This window comes from Thamnophis elegans, chromosome 1, assembly GCF_009769535.1.
Source record: "Thamnophis elegans isolate rThaEle1 chromosome 1, rThaEle1.pri, whole genome shotgun sequence".
In the NCBI taxonomy this organism is placed as follows: Eukaryota; Metazoa; Chordata; class Lepidosauria; order Squamata; family Colubridae; genus Thamnophis; species Thamnophis elegans.
This window is the reverse complement of record NC_045541.1, coordinates 29,626,286-29,643,825: the sequence shown is the minus strand read 5'-3', so window position 1 is coordinate 29,643,825 and position 17,540 is coordinate 29,626,286. Positions and strand designations below refer to the sequence as shown.

Sequence of the window (17,540 nt, the reverse complement as noted above, 5' to 3'; positions counted from 1 at the left end):
AAATCAAGATGGGGGCCTCATAGGAGAACTGGTTCAGGGGTGTGGCAGGCCTGGGTCACTGCTGATTCCAGCAACCCAGGCCATCAAACCACTACCGGTTCAGCCAAACTGGTCCGAACCAATAGGAACCCACCTCTGGCATGAAGGCAGTTTTACATGCTACCCTGAACATGTTTTGCACACTCTCTGCACACTGCTGAGGTTGTCATATAAACCCCAATGGTCAATACAGTGTAAAACAGTGCTTTTCAAATTTGGCAAGTTTAAGATGTGTGGATTCCAACCCCAGAATTCCTCAACAGCATATAGTACACATGTTAAAACGGCCAAGTTGGAAAAATACTAAACTAGAATAAAATTCCCCTTAAATATATTTCTAATGATATACTTTACTGTATTCTGCTTTCCTAAAATGATCAAACTGAAGCCGTCACCAAAATGTATGCCCATTTACCATATCAAATTCTGGGCATTTAAGAATACTGTACTATTGATATCTAAAAGACAAAGCCAAATCTGTTTCTCAACAAGAATAAACATTTTTCAGTGGACAAAAGTCTGAGGTAAGGATAAGGACTTTGGGGCAGGGCAGTGATTTAGGATTGTTTCTAAAAATGAGAGAGGCAGGGCTTAGAGAAGAGTTTTTTCTTTGTCATTCATGGTTGTTATTGCTTTATTTTTTTTCCTGATGTGATAAGCCTACACAGGTTTTTCTTCCTTTCTATTTTCTTTTCTGCACTGAAAATAATCAAGCACAAAAACTGTTTGGCAGGAAATCCTATTTGGCTGCTGAATTTCAAGGACACAGTTTTGAAAGAATATGGTTTAGGCCTTGCCTGCAGCTATTCTATAGCAGAAAGCCTTCATTCTCCCCTAATGCTTCTCCAATTTATTAAGATGATGATGGAAATGATCTATACATTTGATTAAAAGTACACTATACATTTGCCGTCATTATAGATCACAAATATGGATCTATAAATGGGATTAAGCTCTATGTCTTCCTCCTGGATTCATCTTCCACATATCGTCATGTAGTTTTGGCATGAATATCAGTGGTGGGATTCAGCCGGTACGCACGATTCGGGCAAACTGATAGTTGTAAGGACCCGCTTACCCCACCCACTCCTCCCAGAAGTCTCCACATGGCCCATTTCAGATGCCAAGTAAGTGCAGGGGCTACACAGAGGGTCTGGGAGGGCAAAAATTGGGGCTTCTGGAAGTGTGAAAACAGCCCTGTTTCCAGCTTCTGGAGGGCCTCTGGAGCCCAGGGGAGGCTGTTTTCACTCTCCTGGAGGCTCGGGGAAGCCTCTGGAGGGCAAAAAATGGGCCTAATAGAAGTACTAAAAATCTGGAAAGGCCCATTTCCAGCATCCGAAGGGCCTCCGGAGCCCAGGGAGGCCATTTTCGCCCTCCTGGAGTCTCAGAGAAGCCTCTGGAGCCTGGGGAAGGTGAAAATGCCTCTCCCTGCTGTGCTGCAGGAGGCTGAGTAGGCCACGCCCACCATGGCCATGCCTACTTAGCAACCAGGCAGAGAATTGGTTGCTAACATTTCAGAATCCCACAACTGATAAATATATGATTTCTGTCTATAGAAGTTAATACCTTGGTGCACATTTTCAAATCTCTGGCTTAAATTAAATAAAATTAAAAGAGTGGCATTTGCTCATAAAAAAAACATATTGTGAGTTTCAAGAGTGAATAAAACAAATTAACTTATTAACAATAGTGCAATTGTTATTTCTGGCTATTGTTTTCTCTCCAATATTAAAGTAGCAATATTACATTGAACAATTTTTAAAAGTACTTTCAGAAATATGAGTCTCTCAAATAAGTTTAAGTTAAATGGGTCTGAGATTACAATATGGTTCAAAAAGTTTCTAGCATTAAAATTTTACAAATGAACAAAGATGGGTTGACTAAATCAGCTTATAGAATTGTTCATAGGATAAACCTTAATATTTCTTAAAATGATCTCTATTAAGAAGCTTAGCTACGTTTAAGATTGCATAATGTTGTCAAACAACATTACTAATCACATTGAATGTAATAGTGGGCTTCATGTAAAGGGAATCATCTACTTAAGAGCTTTGTGTAGTCATTTCCCACCTGTCTTCCTTACAAAGGAAAACTGCCAATGAAATTTCATTACTGACAACTTCAGGACAATTTCAAGCAATAATCTTGCCCTTTCCTGAGTAGGACACTCTTTAGCTTAAGACTGTTCTGCACTGCTTCTTCAGCTTCCCCTGCTACTAATGTATTACAGAGACTCCCCTCAAATTAAGACCATAATGGAAGCTGCCCATTATGACTGTGAGCTGTAACAGTCATAAAACACAATTTTTATTACTTTTTGTGGCTATCATTTTGCAATGATTCGCTATCGGTGCAGTTTTCAGCAAAACCATTGCAAAATGCAGTCATGTAACCATGGGACATTGCAGATGACCTTGGATGCAGCTGTGTTGGTCAATCACTCAAAGTCATCACATGACCCGGTGGGGAGAGAGACACTCAAAATTTTGGATTGGGTTGTAAGTCCTCTTTTTCAGATAGGTCGGAATTTCGAACAATCGCTAAGCGATGGATTGTAAATTGAGGACTATCTGTAATGCATATCCTCTGCAATCAATTGGAACAACCTAGGACAGGGGTGTCAAATTCAAGGCCCGGGGGCAGGATCCGGCCCATGGAGTGCTTAGATCTGGCCCTTGGGGTTGCCCTGAAAATAGTGAAGGACCAGCCTGCAGTGCCTCTGCCAGAGTGTAGCCCTCCCGAGCTCCGTTTTCACTGGCAGAGGATTGCAGGAGGCCGTTGCAGCTGAAAATGGAGCTTGGAAGCTCGTTTTCACTGGCAGAGTGCTCAGGTCTCCACAGGCACCCCTGACATAAATGACATCAAACTAGCCATGCCCACCCTGGCCCCCCAAGGTCAAGCACACCCCTGATGAAATCGAGTTTGACACTCTTGACCGATGATAAGCAAAACTTTGCTCACACACACCCTTTCTCGCAATCCTTGGATAACATCCTGCATTTTTATGAGGTATAGTTTAATGTTGAAATAATGTTTTCAAATTGTGATGAAGAACTATGTAAAAAGATGATCATGGTTTCAGAATTGGAGAAATAAATATTAATAATATGCTGGCAGCACTATTTGGATAGCTGAAAATATGTAAGATCTGTAACATGCAGCATTAAAAGTCAAGGAGCACAGTGAAAAAAATGGACAAAAATTAAATAATAAAAAAAACCAAACTAATGACAGGATGGAAATAATCAGCCCTAGACCTGACAATGAAGACATCAATTCAAAGGTTGATAGCTTCTGATTTTTAGGATCAACCACCGAAAGAAACAAGCAATTGAGAAATATGCTACAGAACAGCATATAGAAAGAAGCCATGAAGGCCTGCCTCTGAGAAAAATATTCAGATTACATTATGGGTCTTGTGGGCCACACAAGATGCACTTTGCAATACTGACAACATGGACTTTGTAGTATTGCTTTACTTGTTAACTAACATAATTATTTTGTATTTTTGTATTGTATTTGACTTATTTTTCTCTCTTTTTAATGATGTTAGTGGTTTGATTGATAACTTCTCACATTCCTAAACTTCTAAATTAAAAAAAAAACTTTCTTTGTTTCCCAGGTCAGGATAGGATGTGGTCTGGAGTTTGTCTTCTGAGAAGAGAAAATGTATTAGCACTAATTGATACCTGGTTGCTCTCATTGTGAACTCCAAATAACTTTATGACTTTTTTCCTCATTAACATCTTAAACTTTTACACCTCTGCTTTTGTCAAACCACATTTAAATGGGCATGTGCCTTGTCACCTGTAATATGTTTTAACTCTGTATAACTGATTTTCTATGCAAAGGGGAGAGGTTACTTTTGTCCTGTCTGATCAACTTTTCTCGTGTCATTTCCTGTGATATATTAATTCTAAAAGGGACTGAAAGGTAGGTCTCCAAGTTCCCTCGTTGAATAAGAGGAATCCTTTTTAGTCAGAACATTCTAAATAAATTATAATAAAATGATCCTCCTGTCTCGGTCTGTTTCATTGGAAAGTGTGCATGATGAGTCCTGGAAAACCATATTTGGCTAACAGTCTATATCCGTGATGGCAAACCTATGGCACGCGGAGGCATTTGTTAGGGCATGCGAGGCATTGCCCTGTCAGCGCCAGCACTGGCCAGGTGACTTTGCCGTTCTTTTGAAGCCTCCAGAGTGTGAAAAACCGGCCCTACGGGCAAACCAAAAATTCAGGAATGGACTTCCGGTTTGCTCATAGGGTCGCTTTTTGCCCTCCGGAGCCTTCAGGACACTTCCCTGAAGGCTCAGGAGGGTGAAAAACGGCCTTACAGGCAAACCGGAAGTCATCATTCCGGAACTTCCGGGTTCCCCATAGGGCTGTTTTTTGCTCTCCAAGCGCCTGAAGTCGGGGGGGGGGCTGTTTTCGCCCTCCCCAGGCTCCTAGAAAGCCTCTGGAGCCTGAGGAGGGTGAAAAACCGTGCCAAAAGTGGGGGGGAGTTGCGCGCATATCATTATGGGTATGGCACAACTGTGTACAACCCCCCCCTGTGCTCCCCCCACTTTTGGCACAGGAGCCAAAAAAGGTTAGCCATCACTGGTCTATTACAAAGATCAATACAGTAGACTTACCAGGCAGACCAGACCAAAAACATGACCAGATAAACTAATTATACTTAATTGTAAAGCTAAGTCGTGGTGGCCCAGTGGTTAGAGTGCAGAATTGCAGGCTACTTCTGCTGATCACCAGCTGCCAGCAGTTTGGCAGATCGAATCTCACCAGGCTCAAGGTTGACTCAGCCTTCCATCCTTCCGAGGTGGGTAAAATGAGGACTCAGATTGTTGGAGCCAATAGGCTGACTCTGTAAACCGCTTAGAGAGTGCTGTAAAAGCACTGTGAAGCAGTATATAAGTCTACGTGCTATTGCTATTTCTAATAGAATCTTGCAGGTCCGAAAGTAGAATTCTCCTGCTTCCATCTTTGCAGATGAAGAACTTACAGATCAAGAACTTTGTGCCTCTTCCTCCACCTACTATGTAGATGTGGGCTATCTGTCCCATATCTGACCATTCGCTAGGCAGCAGCATTTCCTTGACTCATCTCCCAAGGCCTTATTTTTTATTTAGTGACTGCATTTATATAACTGCCCATCTCTCTAAAAGTGACTCACACAGGTATTCTCTGTGACATTCTATTATGAACCTGGAAGTTGGGAGTTTGAAGGAGGATGGGGAACATATCGATGCTTTTGAACTTTGGTGTTGGAGAAGACTCCTGAGAATGGCAAAGAAATAAATCAATGGATCAAACAAATCAACTCGACAGTTCTCCCTCAGGGTATAAATGATCAGGCTGTAATTAGCTTATTTTGTACACATCATATGGGGAGCCTTGGTGGTGCAGTGGTTAAAGTGGAGTATTTCAGGCAAACTCTGCCCACAACCTGGAGTTGGATCCTGACAAGAGTCAAATCAACTCAGCCTTCCACCCTTCTGAGGTTGGTAAAATGAAGACCCGGATTGTTGGGAACAAATATGCAAATAATGCCTACATTGTAAACAGCCCAAAGGATGCTGCAAAGTGTTCTGGGGCACTATATAAGCCTAAATGCTAGCGATATTGCTATGAAAGCTAGAGAAAGGTCTAATGCTGGAAAATGTGGAAGAAAAGAAAAAAAAAGAAGAGGAGCAGCAGATGGATGAACTCAATGATAATGGCGATGAGTACACTGTAGGAAGACCTGAAAGACCATGCTAGGGACAGGTCGTCATGGAGAAAAATCTATCTATGTGGTTGCTAAGAGTCAACACTGACGTGATGGCACATACTCAATTAAATCAATCAAAAAAAATGAAGAGCATGTTTTTCAGATCCAATTGAAGAGACAGCCACTGTATTCTCCTCCCCCATACAATAGCTTCTTTTCCCCATGAATTTCATCCATATAGCAAGAAAAATTTTCCTTTTCACAAATGAAACCAGCAGTTGTGAAACGGCCAAAATGGTTATGGGGCTATAGTATAAATCAATGCTTGTAGAAAAATTAATAAGCTTAATATCCAATTAATTATCTTTGGATGCCATGAAATTTTTCTGGCTCTTTACGTTTGTTTAAAATTAAATGGATACCTCAATGTTTTACTGATTTCTTTTTTGCATTGGCTTCAGTTCTTAAGCTTACTAATTTAAAATCCTTGCAAATTGTACTGCACAGTGTCTTAACAATTCCTACATAAAGATGTTGGACACACATATGAGATACAGATATTTTAAATCCTGCTTGTCAAATACGTACCAGGTTTCCCACTGAAAGTACTTGGTAGAAATCAGAAGTCATTGGATAATGTTCCATGGCCATAAACAGTGTATTCAAAACTATACAGATAGTAATGGCAAGATCGACAAATGGATCCATCACTATCAAATTGACGATGTGCTTTACTTTTAACCAAGGGAGCCAGCAATCCCAGATCAAGAAAACATTTGCAAATCTATACCAGCACGGTGGACACTTCTGTCGAGATTCTTCAAGTTCTGGAGATTGATAAAAGATATGTATTAGCTTTTTCAATTTAGTGTATTCCATGTTCTGCAGTGTTCTGGTAAACTACTTGTAAAATTAAGAATGCACGGTAAATATGTTTATTTCTACTGCTTACTAATTTATTTACAGAGATAGAAATATCAGGGTTGATTTGTGGAGTCTTTGGTGCTGTCTGAACTTGGTTGTTTGTTTGCAGACATTTCATGCTACACAGTAAGGCAGGGGTGTCAAACTGGCGGTCTGCAGGCCAGATGTGTCACGTGCAGGCCACACCCACCCCAGCTCCACAAAGGCAAAAAATGTTGCGATGCACTGGGATACGTCACGTGACGCGATCGAGTTTGACACCCATGCAGTAAGGTAATGAAATGCCTGCAAGCAAACAACTAAGCTCAGAGAACAACAAGGATCCACAGAAACATGTACTCTTATAACTAAACATGCTTTCATACAGCCCTCAGAATTAATTCTGACATAGGACATTTTAACTGAAACAGATAAGACTCTTACCAACAGTTACTCCTACCTATTGTCTTAGCTGCAATTAAGTCTTATTCACCACAAGAATTTGCTGCAGTTAAACCAGTAAACATTAGGGGAGAATGTAAGGAAGACTTTAATTTTTCAATGGAAAGTAGAAAAATCAGCACACTTAGATCACAGACTATCCTTCACTGCTTTATCTGACCTATCATTTCAGTGAATTGATTAAATTTATGTATATCTTGTTACTTACAATCAGGGGTGGATTCCAGCAGGCACTACTGCCGGTTCACGTGTGGGTATGCTGCGCGTGCGTGCACTTGATGCACACTGTGCAAGCTTCCACAATACAATCAAAATTGTTCTCCGCATGTGCAGAACTGAAAAACAAGATGGTGGCGCTTATGACGCCGCCCAGAGAACCAGTTCGGGAGCATGGCAGGCCTGGGTCGCTGCCAGTTCCAGCGACCCAGGCCTCCAAACCACTACTGGTTCGGCCGAACCAGTCCGAACCTGGTAGGAACCCACCACTGCTTACAATTCTGTGTGGCTAAGAACAATAACAAAATGCAACAATAAAATTACTGCAACCAAAGAGTTGCAAATATATTACTTTTGAGTTCAGAGTCCTAGAGCTCTTGTTAAATTGTTGCATTAATATGCTATTTTTAAAGTAATCACTTCATTCTATGTACAGTAGCTGACCTGTAAGTATTCAGGTTGACCTTTGCATGAATTCTAGCTAAAGGTTTTTAAGTGTCTTTGTCTGATAATCTAAAGCATTGGCATTTTGACCCAGTCTTCATTCATTACTGAATGAAGTTTTCCCACCATACTTTGGCACAGAATGTTGGAAGCCAGCAACTTTTATTCCTACATCCCTACATTCCACCTGTTCCTTCCCACTTCATGGATGGGACACAAAAAGAAAAAAAGTACTGGAATCCTGGAACTATTAAAATATATGCCTAAGATTTCACCAGTAAAACTGCTTCCATTTGAGAGAATGAAATCAGAGTGGTATCACTTTACATAAAAATAATGACTCCTACCATACCTTCCATAGTATTTGTTAGGATACTGGCTATACTCATGGCCCTCTGCCTTGCTGCAGATTCTTCCATCAGCTCCATAGAAATTTGATAAGAGCTTAATCTTCTTTTTCTTATTTCTGTTTCAGTTGTTGTGCCCTGAAAATAAAATTATGAGTGAGAGATAGATTGAGTTCTTGGTACCTATGTAACCTTAGGGAAGGGGGACTTTAAAGATCTTATCTGTATGTGCCAGTTACTGCTATTAGACCTATCATTTATTAGGTGATGATGGAAGTAAAATGTTTCCTCACAGTTGATTTTAATAATTTTTTTCTGTGTTGCACAAAATGGTTTCAGGCTAATCTTCCAATTTAAAGCTTTAGGGCAGTGGTTCCCCACCTTTATTTTTGGCCATGCCCCACCTAAGCATCTTTAAAATCCTGATGCCCGTCCCCCCCTTCCTGGTGAAATATAATTCTTAATTTACTCAGAAGGTGAACTCTACTCACGCGGAGGAAGCCTAAAAGGCCATTAACTTGGTTTAAACAAGGTTCAAATTGCCTCCATTAAAAATCAAATTGCCACCCAGTGGGGTGTGGGCCCCATGTTGGGGCCACTGTTTTAGGGTAAACCTCTTCACTATATCTGATAATAAGTCACAAAAGAATTAAACTTTTATGATAGTATGTTGCAGGTTTTAGTGAAAGAGCATACCAAAGTTACTCTGAGTCTGTCAAATATATATCATCACACCTATCTCTCATGCAAGGATAGGAAACAGAAAAATCAGATGAAGTGACTCCACAAACAGAGTTCCTGCTTACCCAAGATTAATTTCTTATTAATTCTCCATCCCTCCATCCCTTTTTCTTTGACATTTCCTAACTCTCAAAGAGGATTTTTTACAGATTAGGGATCTGATTGACCTCTGTCAATCAGACACACCCTCAGGCAACGTAGAACCACGTATCTTAAGATGAAAGGATGGACAGTCCAGAAATAACATAGCAAATAAGTATTTCGGAAAAGGTCAAATACAACAAACGTAGTTTAATCACCTCTGGTAAAAATTGTCCAGTAGGTGAAGGGAGAGCAGGAGGTCCTCCCATTAAGGAAACAACACCATTGCAATCCACTGTGCTGTGCATCTTTCCGTTTGCAGGAAGCACCGGCACCATCTTTGATGACAGGCTGATTTGACTGGTAGTACTGTTGCGACGCTCACTTGTTTGTCTGTTTGGAACAAAGAGAGAATCTCTCCTGCTCTCATTGTCTTCCAGAGTACTATGTTCATCATCAGCAAAGTCATTTTCTGACCCAATATCCTTCACTCTCCCTCGGAAGCTGAAAATACTTGTTCTGCTGTTGCGCCGCGGGGAGAACAGAGAGCCGCGAAAGCTCAGCAAAGACTGTAAGGGAGGCAAAACAGAACACAGACCAAACCCGTTATTGTTGGGAGTTATTTGTAGATGAGTAGCTTCCCTGATAGTTATCTTTCAGGAAAGCAAAGAGGTTATCAATTGGGGGGTCCCAATCGGGTATGCTCGCACCCTCTGGGGGTGCGGGACGATATTCCAGGGGTGCGAAAACTTTCAAAATTATAGTGTAGATGTATAATTATATGCATATAATTATTTATTTTTTAAATGGGTGGAGAGAATATATCAGAAGCATTCTAGTGGTGCGGGGTATAGAAAAGGTTGGGAACCCCCTGTTATGAATTAAAGAAATAAATGACACATTCTTTGACATGCATTCTTACAAATTAAGATATCTAGCTCTGATCTGTTCTACAAGACAACATGAGAAGAACAATGGGTCATATATTCTTCCATTCATCCTCTGTCTTCCTTGAGTGGAACACTTCAAATATAAGAAAATGATTTCCAATGACAAAAAAGACACCTCGACCAGCCAGCTGTTACAGACAGTTACGGGAGCAACCCAATGGCTAGATCTATTTAACTAAACTACTGTAATTAATCCACCATTTATTAATCATGCTGCTTCATCAATTGATGCTTTCAGAAGCCACAGGAGACTGAAGTGGTTATTTTGACATTGAGAGCAGGAAAAAATCAATTTTTGCTGCTTATCCTTTTATTTAATTGCACTACAAGAAATCCTCAATGGAAACTTTTGCTCCTTCCCTACATATTTTATTAGTAGCATTCATGAATTAATAAAGTTATCACCAATGTCAGAAAAAAACACACATTCACAAACAATTCATATATTATTGTTCCTATATTTGAACTTCTTTTCAGTAGTTTATATTCACAATGATCACTGCAATTGCAGTATGCAAACATTTACAAAACACTTAGTTCAATTTATTAATGTGAATTTAAGATGATAAACTAACGATTTTATTTAGACATCATATCAAATTCTACGTGCTCTTTTAAGGAAAAGAGAGATATAATTGTCCAAGTTACAAGAAAAAGTGACCTTTTCAGGCAAATTATTAATCAGACAATCATCTTTTAGACTTTAGAGACTCCACTGCAATGCCCAAATAAAGTTAATACCAAGTGTTCATCAATATGAGCTCTATTTATTGTCTCAATGTTTTGTACTATATTTTATTTAATATTCATAAGCTGCCTAAATACCTTTGGGCAAGATGGGAAGCATACAAGTTTGATAAATCCATAATAAATAAAGAAATAGAGAGGAAACAATCTATTGGCCCTCTTTCCATGCAGTGTTTACTTAAATTCTATAAACCAGGCACTTGAAAACCAAAATTCCCACCCTTCTCATCTCACCAGCAAATTACTGCTTTACCTTAGGTAGGCAATACTGCTGTTCTTTCCTTCTTGGTGACAGGATATGAAAGCATTACAGCCCTTCACAATGAAGAAGACTTAATATAAATTGCACAAAAACTAAAGTTCTTTTTTAAAAAAAGGATCAAACACAAATGGCAGCTTGGTGGCCGCAGAGGAAGATAGACACTACACGTATTTCATGGCACACAAGGTCACAAGAAGCCCAAATCCCACAAAGGATAAGAATCTGATACTCTTTAAAATTTTATTTTTAAAATTCAGATGGGAGGCCGGTTTATACTCATGGCTTCTGGGAAGTTTTAAAGAGTAAAATTTTGCAAATCTTTTATTTGGTGTGCAGCAGAGGTGAAATGCTACTGGTTCTGACCAGTTCACTAGAACCGGTAGCAAAAAATGCTAAGGTTCGCCCCAACCGGTAGTAAAAAAAAATCTTTAAAAAGTGGAAAAAAATTGTTCCAACGATCGCGTGGCTCATAGCTGATCCGCGCGATTGTGGGAACCATTTTTTCCCACTTTTTAAAGCAAGTTTGGGTAGGAAAAAATGCTTTAAAAAGTGAAATAAAGAGGGTTCAACAATCCCGCAGATCAGCTGTGAACTGCGCAATCATCAGACCCTCTTTATTTTACTTTTTAAAGCATTTTTCCCCTATCTATTTGCCTGAACCGGCAGGAAAAAAATGCTTTGAAAAGTGGAAAAAGGTTGGCCACGCCCAACCGGTCATATGACCATAACCACCAAGCCACGCCCACAGGACTGATGGTAAAAAAAATTAGATTATACCACTGGTGTACAGACCCTTACCTATAAAGATTTCTATATTTTGGAAAAATACAACCTAACTTTCTGAGGGCAAATTTTTGGATTTCAAAATAAAGCCAATTTTATTTCGCTAGAAGCCCTGTTTGGCAAGATAAACTCATATATTTGGCTAAAGCTATAATATTGGCCAAAAAGTTATCCCATCCCAACTTTACATAATCATTTCAGATAAACTCTCTCTTAAAACAAAACTATCCATGTATCTATGGAATATCTAAAAGTCAAGGAAATAAAACAGAGTGCTTCGAACACTGATAAACAAAATTATTTTGGCAGACCAACCCAAACTTTATTATTTTATTTGTTTATTTTCTTTGTAACTTTATTATTACCTTCGGTCTGGCTTCTTTCTTTTCCTTTCTAATGCCTCTCCTGAAGAGGCTGCCATGTATTTTTATACAAGTGCCCCACATTTTGAATGAGTATGCACTTATCTGTTCTGGTCTGGTTGAATCAGTAGCACATGCTTGATCAAATTGTTCCTTTTATAAGGATTAATAATAACATCTCTTTGAACAAACTACGTAGGTAGATCCGGCGCATTGTAATGCACTCTTTTATCTGATTCAAATCTAGCCAGGACTTATAAGGTACAAAAACCTGTTTCTTGGAATGGAGTTATTAATAAACAAATGACATAATCGGTGATATAAAGGTTGAGCCATAAGCTTAAATCCAAATCCTGTTGCTGTACTTTAGATTTTAGGGCCAGTTTGGTATTGTGGTTAAGGCATCAAGCTAGAAACTGGGACACCATGAGTTCTAGTCTCCCCTTAGACACAAAGCCAAATTGGGTGATCTTGGGCTAGTCACATCCTCTCAGCCCTAGAAAGCAGGCAAGGGGAGACCACTTCGGGGGAAAAAACCTTGCCAAGAAAATTGCAGAAACTAGTCCAAGGAAGTCACCTGCAATCAAAAACTGACTTCAAGGAACAAAATAAATAAATAATGTTTTTACATCTTTACATTCATACTGCATTTTGTTCTTAGGTTTGTAATTATTTTTCTTCTGCTCATCCAAAATCGAATCCAGTCTAAGGTTGAAATAAAGTAATTTTCTAAACAAGATTTTCCTACTGAATTTTTACTGGCAATGTCCTCCCCCCCTTCTTTTAAACTGTAAAGTGGAGCTGTGGTGGCACAGTGGTTAGAATGCAGTATTGCAGGCTAACTCACTGCTCACTGCCAGCAGTTTGATCCTGACTGGCTCAAGGTTGACTCAACCTTTCATCCCTCTGAGGACAGTAAAATGAATGGGGGCAAGAAGCTGTAAACTACTTAGAGATGGATATAAAGCACCATGAACCGGTATATAAATCTAATTGCTATTGCTATTGCGTATTTCAACTTTTTTATTTTTCTTTAAAAAAAAAAACACAAATATGTCATCATTTGTCAATCATTAAGACATTGAAGTACAATTTTTTTTTGTTGTGTGTATCCCTCCCTCCCTCCACCCCCCCACCCCCCCTCCTCCTTCCCCCCCCCCGACTTCCCAGAACCCGTACACGGTATGGATTTTTAACTAACACAGTCTAAAATCTATTGAGAAAAAAGAAATAAAGAAATTAATGACATTCTAGATTGACCTTAGCTTCTTCTTACTGAACTGACTTTTAACAGTTTAAATCATTTCTGATCTTAAGCATAGGCTAACTGGAATTTCTTAGTCCCGTATTTATTTTGTATATAGTCAATCCATTTTTTCCAGTCTCGTTTATATCTCTCATTTGAATGATCTTTGAGATATGCCGATATTTTAGCCATTTCAGCTAAGTTTGTTACTTTCAATGTCCATTCTTGGATTGTAGGCAAGTCTTCCTTCTTCCAATATTGCGCCACCAACAGTCTTGCTGCAGTTATCAGGTGCAGAGTCAAATTGGTCTCTACCACTGTAAAATCAGTACATATACCTAGTAAAAATAACTGAGGACTAAACTTTATCCTTCTTTTAAAAACATTTTGCATGACCCACCATATTTTTATCCAAAATGCCTTAACCTTTTGGCAGGTCCACCATATATGATAATATGTAGCATCGAGAGAACCACACCTCCAACATTTAGGCTGTACATTCGGATACATAGAAGCCAACTTTTTAGGATCTAAATGCCATCAATAGAACATCTTGTAAAAATTTTCTCTCAGATTTTGAGCTTGTGTAAATTTCACATTTCTTACCCAGATTCTTTCCCATGTATCCAACATTATTGGTTCCTCAATATTTTGAGCCCATTTTATCATACAATCTTTAACTAATTCTGTTTCCGAATCCATCTGTATTAATACATTATATATCCTCTTTATATGCATTAAGCTTTGATCTCTTATTTGTTTAAACAGATTATCCTCAACTTGAATAAAACCAATTTTTTGATCTATTTTCCACCTAGCCTGTAATTGCCCATACTGGAACCATGTTTGAACTACCTTCTCCTCTTTTAATACCTCTAAACATTTTAATTGTAATACCCCCCTTTCCGAGGTAAGAAGCTGTCTGTAAGTAATTCTGTCCTGTTTTTGTGCTGTATTCATATTTTCAATTGCGTGTCTAGGAATTGCCCACATGGGTATCTTGTCATTTAATTTATATTGATATTTCTTCCAGACCCGCAATAAAGCATTTCTTAAAATATGACTTTTAAAGGTCTTATCCAATTTTTTGTTGAATAACAGGTAAGCATGCCAACCAAATACCAGATCGTGTCCCTCAATGTTCAATATTCTATCATTAGTTAAATGAATCCAATCACTAATTACAGATAATGCCACTGCATCATAATATAGTTTTAAATTAGGTAGTTTCAATCCTCCTCTCTCACGTACATCTTGCATTATTTTCATCTTTACCCTCGGCTTCTTTCCTGCCCACACAAATTTGTTGATACCCTTCTGCCATTCTAAAAGGTTCGCATCTTTTTTAAGTATAGGTAACATTTGGAAGAGAAATAAAAATTTTGGTAAAATGTTCATTTTCACTGCCGCTATCCTACCCAGCAAAGATAAGTGCAATTTCTCCCATTTTTTCATCTCTGTCTGTATGCTATACCAAAGTGGTTCATAATTATGCTTATATAATTTCCCATTTGAAGTTAAAATGTTAACTCCAAGATATTTGACTTTTTTAACTACCTCACATCCTAGCATCACTCCTAATTCTTCCTTTTGTTTAATATTCATATTTATAGCTAATATTTTCGTTTTTCCTAAGTTTATTTTAAAGCCCGACACTTGACCATATTGATTAATCATATTCATTAAAACCATACTGGATTCCTGCGGTTGTTCCAATATTATGACCAAATCATCCGCAAAAGCGCGGACTCTATATTCTTGCTGCCTAATCTTGATCCCTTTTAAACCATCCAAGCCCCGTATTTTATTCAACAATACTTCCAAAGTTATAATAAACAATAATGGGGACAAAGGACAGCCCTGTCTTGTACCTTTTCCAATTTGAAAAGAGTCTGTCAGACTTCCATTGACTATGATTTGTGCTGTTTGCTGTTGGTATATTGCTTTAATTGACTGTAAAAATTATCTCCTATCTGCATTTTTTGCAGTATCTTCAACAGAAATTGCCAATTAACTCGATCAAAGGCCTTCTCAGCATCCAAAAATATAAACGCAGCAGGGATCTGGTTGTTCTTTCCCAAATATTCTAATGCATTAATAATTAATCTAACATTACTTTTCATCTGTCTCCCTTGTATAAAACCTGTTTGGTCCGTATGTATCAATTGTTGAATGACCAACATTAACCTATTTGCTAATATTTTAGTAAAAATTTTATAATCTACATTCAGTAATGAAATGGGTCTATAATTTTTGGGTTGAGTAGTATCTTGATCTTCTTTGGGTATCAAAGATATAAACGCTGTCTTCCAAGATGGAGGGACTTTACCTTCCGTTTGAATCATATTAAATAATTCTCTAAGAGGTTCTACCATTTCTAACTGTAAGTTTTTGTAGTAAACCGCTGTCAAGCCATCTGTACCTGGTGCTTTCCCTGGCTTTAATTGCTTAATTACCTGCAGGATTTCCCCCGAGGTTATTGGTTGATTCAATTTTTGCCTGTGTTCTTCTCTAACTGAAGGTATTTTCTCCTTGTCTAAATATTTGTCTATGTCTAAACCATTAATTTTATCCCCTTTATACAGTTCTGTAAAAAATTCCCAGAAAGCCTTTTGAATCTCTTCCTGTTGGAACACCTCCTTCCCTCTGTAAATCAGTTTAGATATATTTCGAGTTTTCCTTTTTTTCCTAATCTGATAAGCTAACCATCTGCCAGGTTTGTTTGCATTACAAAAAGTATTGTGTTTTGCATATAATAAATTAGTAGCTACCTGGTCAGAGATCAACATGTCGAATTGAGATTTTAATATGTTAATAGCTTCCTTAACCTTTGTATCGTCTGGTTTCCTTGTTAACTCCAGCTCTTTTCTCTTAATTTCCTCTTCCAGTTCTGTTCGTTTTAACCCTTGCTTATTTCTATGTGTTTTATTTATATTCATCAAAACTCCTCTCATATACGCTTTGCTTGCATCCCATACAAATTCCATAGATGTACCCTTATTCATATTCAAAACAAAATATTCAGATAGTAATTTTTTACAATCATTAATATAGTTTTCATATCTAAATAAATTTTCATTCAGTCTCCAAAACCTTCTTGCCTGCACTACCCTTCCCAACTCCATCCAAACTGGATTATGGTCCGAAAGGACTCTAGCTGCAATCTTTGTTTTCTTGACCCTAGAAAGCAAATCATTAGTGGTTAGAATAAAATCAATCCTTGAAAGGGATTGATGCCTGTCCGAGAAGAAAGTGAAGTCATATTCCTCTGCATTTCTTTCTCGCCAGATATCTCTCAATTCGAAATCATCCATAATGTCAAAGAAAGATTTGGGTAACTTTGCTCGCATCTTGGTATTTAGGCGGGAAATCTTCTTATCTCTCTTAGTGTCTATCACTCCATTCCAGTCACCCAATAGTATACAGGAACTATAGTCCCACTGTACTAATTTAGCATGAAGATTTCTATAGAATCTATCTTGCTGTTGATTGGGAGCATAAATTCCCAAAAGTAATGTCTTTTTCCCTTCTAAGATTAAGTCTAAAGCAATATATCTTCCGAAGGGATCTGCTTCTATTAATTCAGCTTTCATATCTTTTCTTAAGTATACAACTATACCATTCTTCTTTTCCATAGCAGAAGCTGCAAAATGTTGACCAAGTTTTGAGTTGATCAAATATTTTTGATCAGTTGACTTGATATGAGTTTCTTGCAAACAAATTACATCGTTCTTAAACTGTTTAAGATAATGAAATATTTTCTTCCTCTTCTGTGGAGAGTTCAGTCCGTTGACATTCCATGTTAAAATCTTAGTTGTCATCTTTGGTTGGTTGAAGCATTTTTAGAGCTTCCTGCACGGCCTGTTTAACCTTAGGTCTAGCTCCTCCCACTGCTTCCAGATTTGTTGTTGTAGTTCCTTGATCGATGGCCGATGATTGTTGATGCTGTTGCTTCTTAGCTTGTTTCTCCATACGTCTAGTAGTCATGCGGCTAGGTCTTGGTTCCATAGCACCTTGCACTTCTAGAGAAGAGAGATGCTCCATCTTGTCTGGTGGTTGTATAGTTTGCTGTCTATCCTGTCCTTCTTGTGGTCTTTCTCTAGGTCCAGATGGTGCAGGGTGTCCGGCCTTCAATATATTATAATAAAAATCTCGGGCTTTCCATACAGAGTTGAGGCGGTACCTTTGCTTATCAAATGTAAATATGATGCCGAATGGTGCATCCCATCTATACTGTATCTGACG

At 38.4% G+C, this 17,540-nt stretch overlaps 1 protein-coding gene across 1 annotated transcript in view; it reads right to left on the bottom strand.

Moving 5' to 3' along the window:
- The window catches only part of LOC116508014 (sodium channel protein type 3 subunit alpha-like), a 77,837-nt gene that overhangs the window by 37,437 nt on the left and 22,860 nt on the right, over positions 1 to 17,540 (bottom strand). The window contains 3 exon segments of the mRNA XM_032216459.1: positions 6,340 to 6,578; positions 8,129 to 8,261; positions 9,164 to 9,514. Coding sequence (XP_032072350.1) covers positions 6,340 to 6,578; positions 8,129 to 8,261; positions 9,164 to 9,514 — 723 coding nt within the window.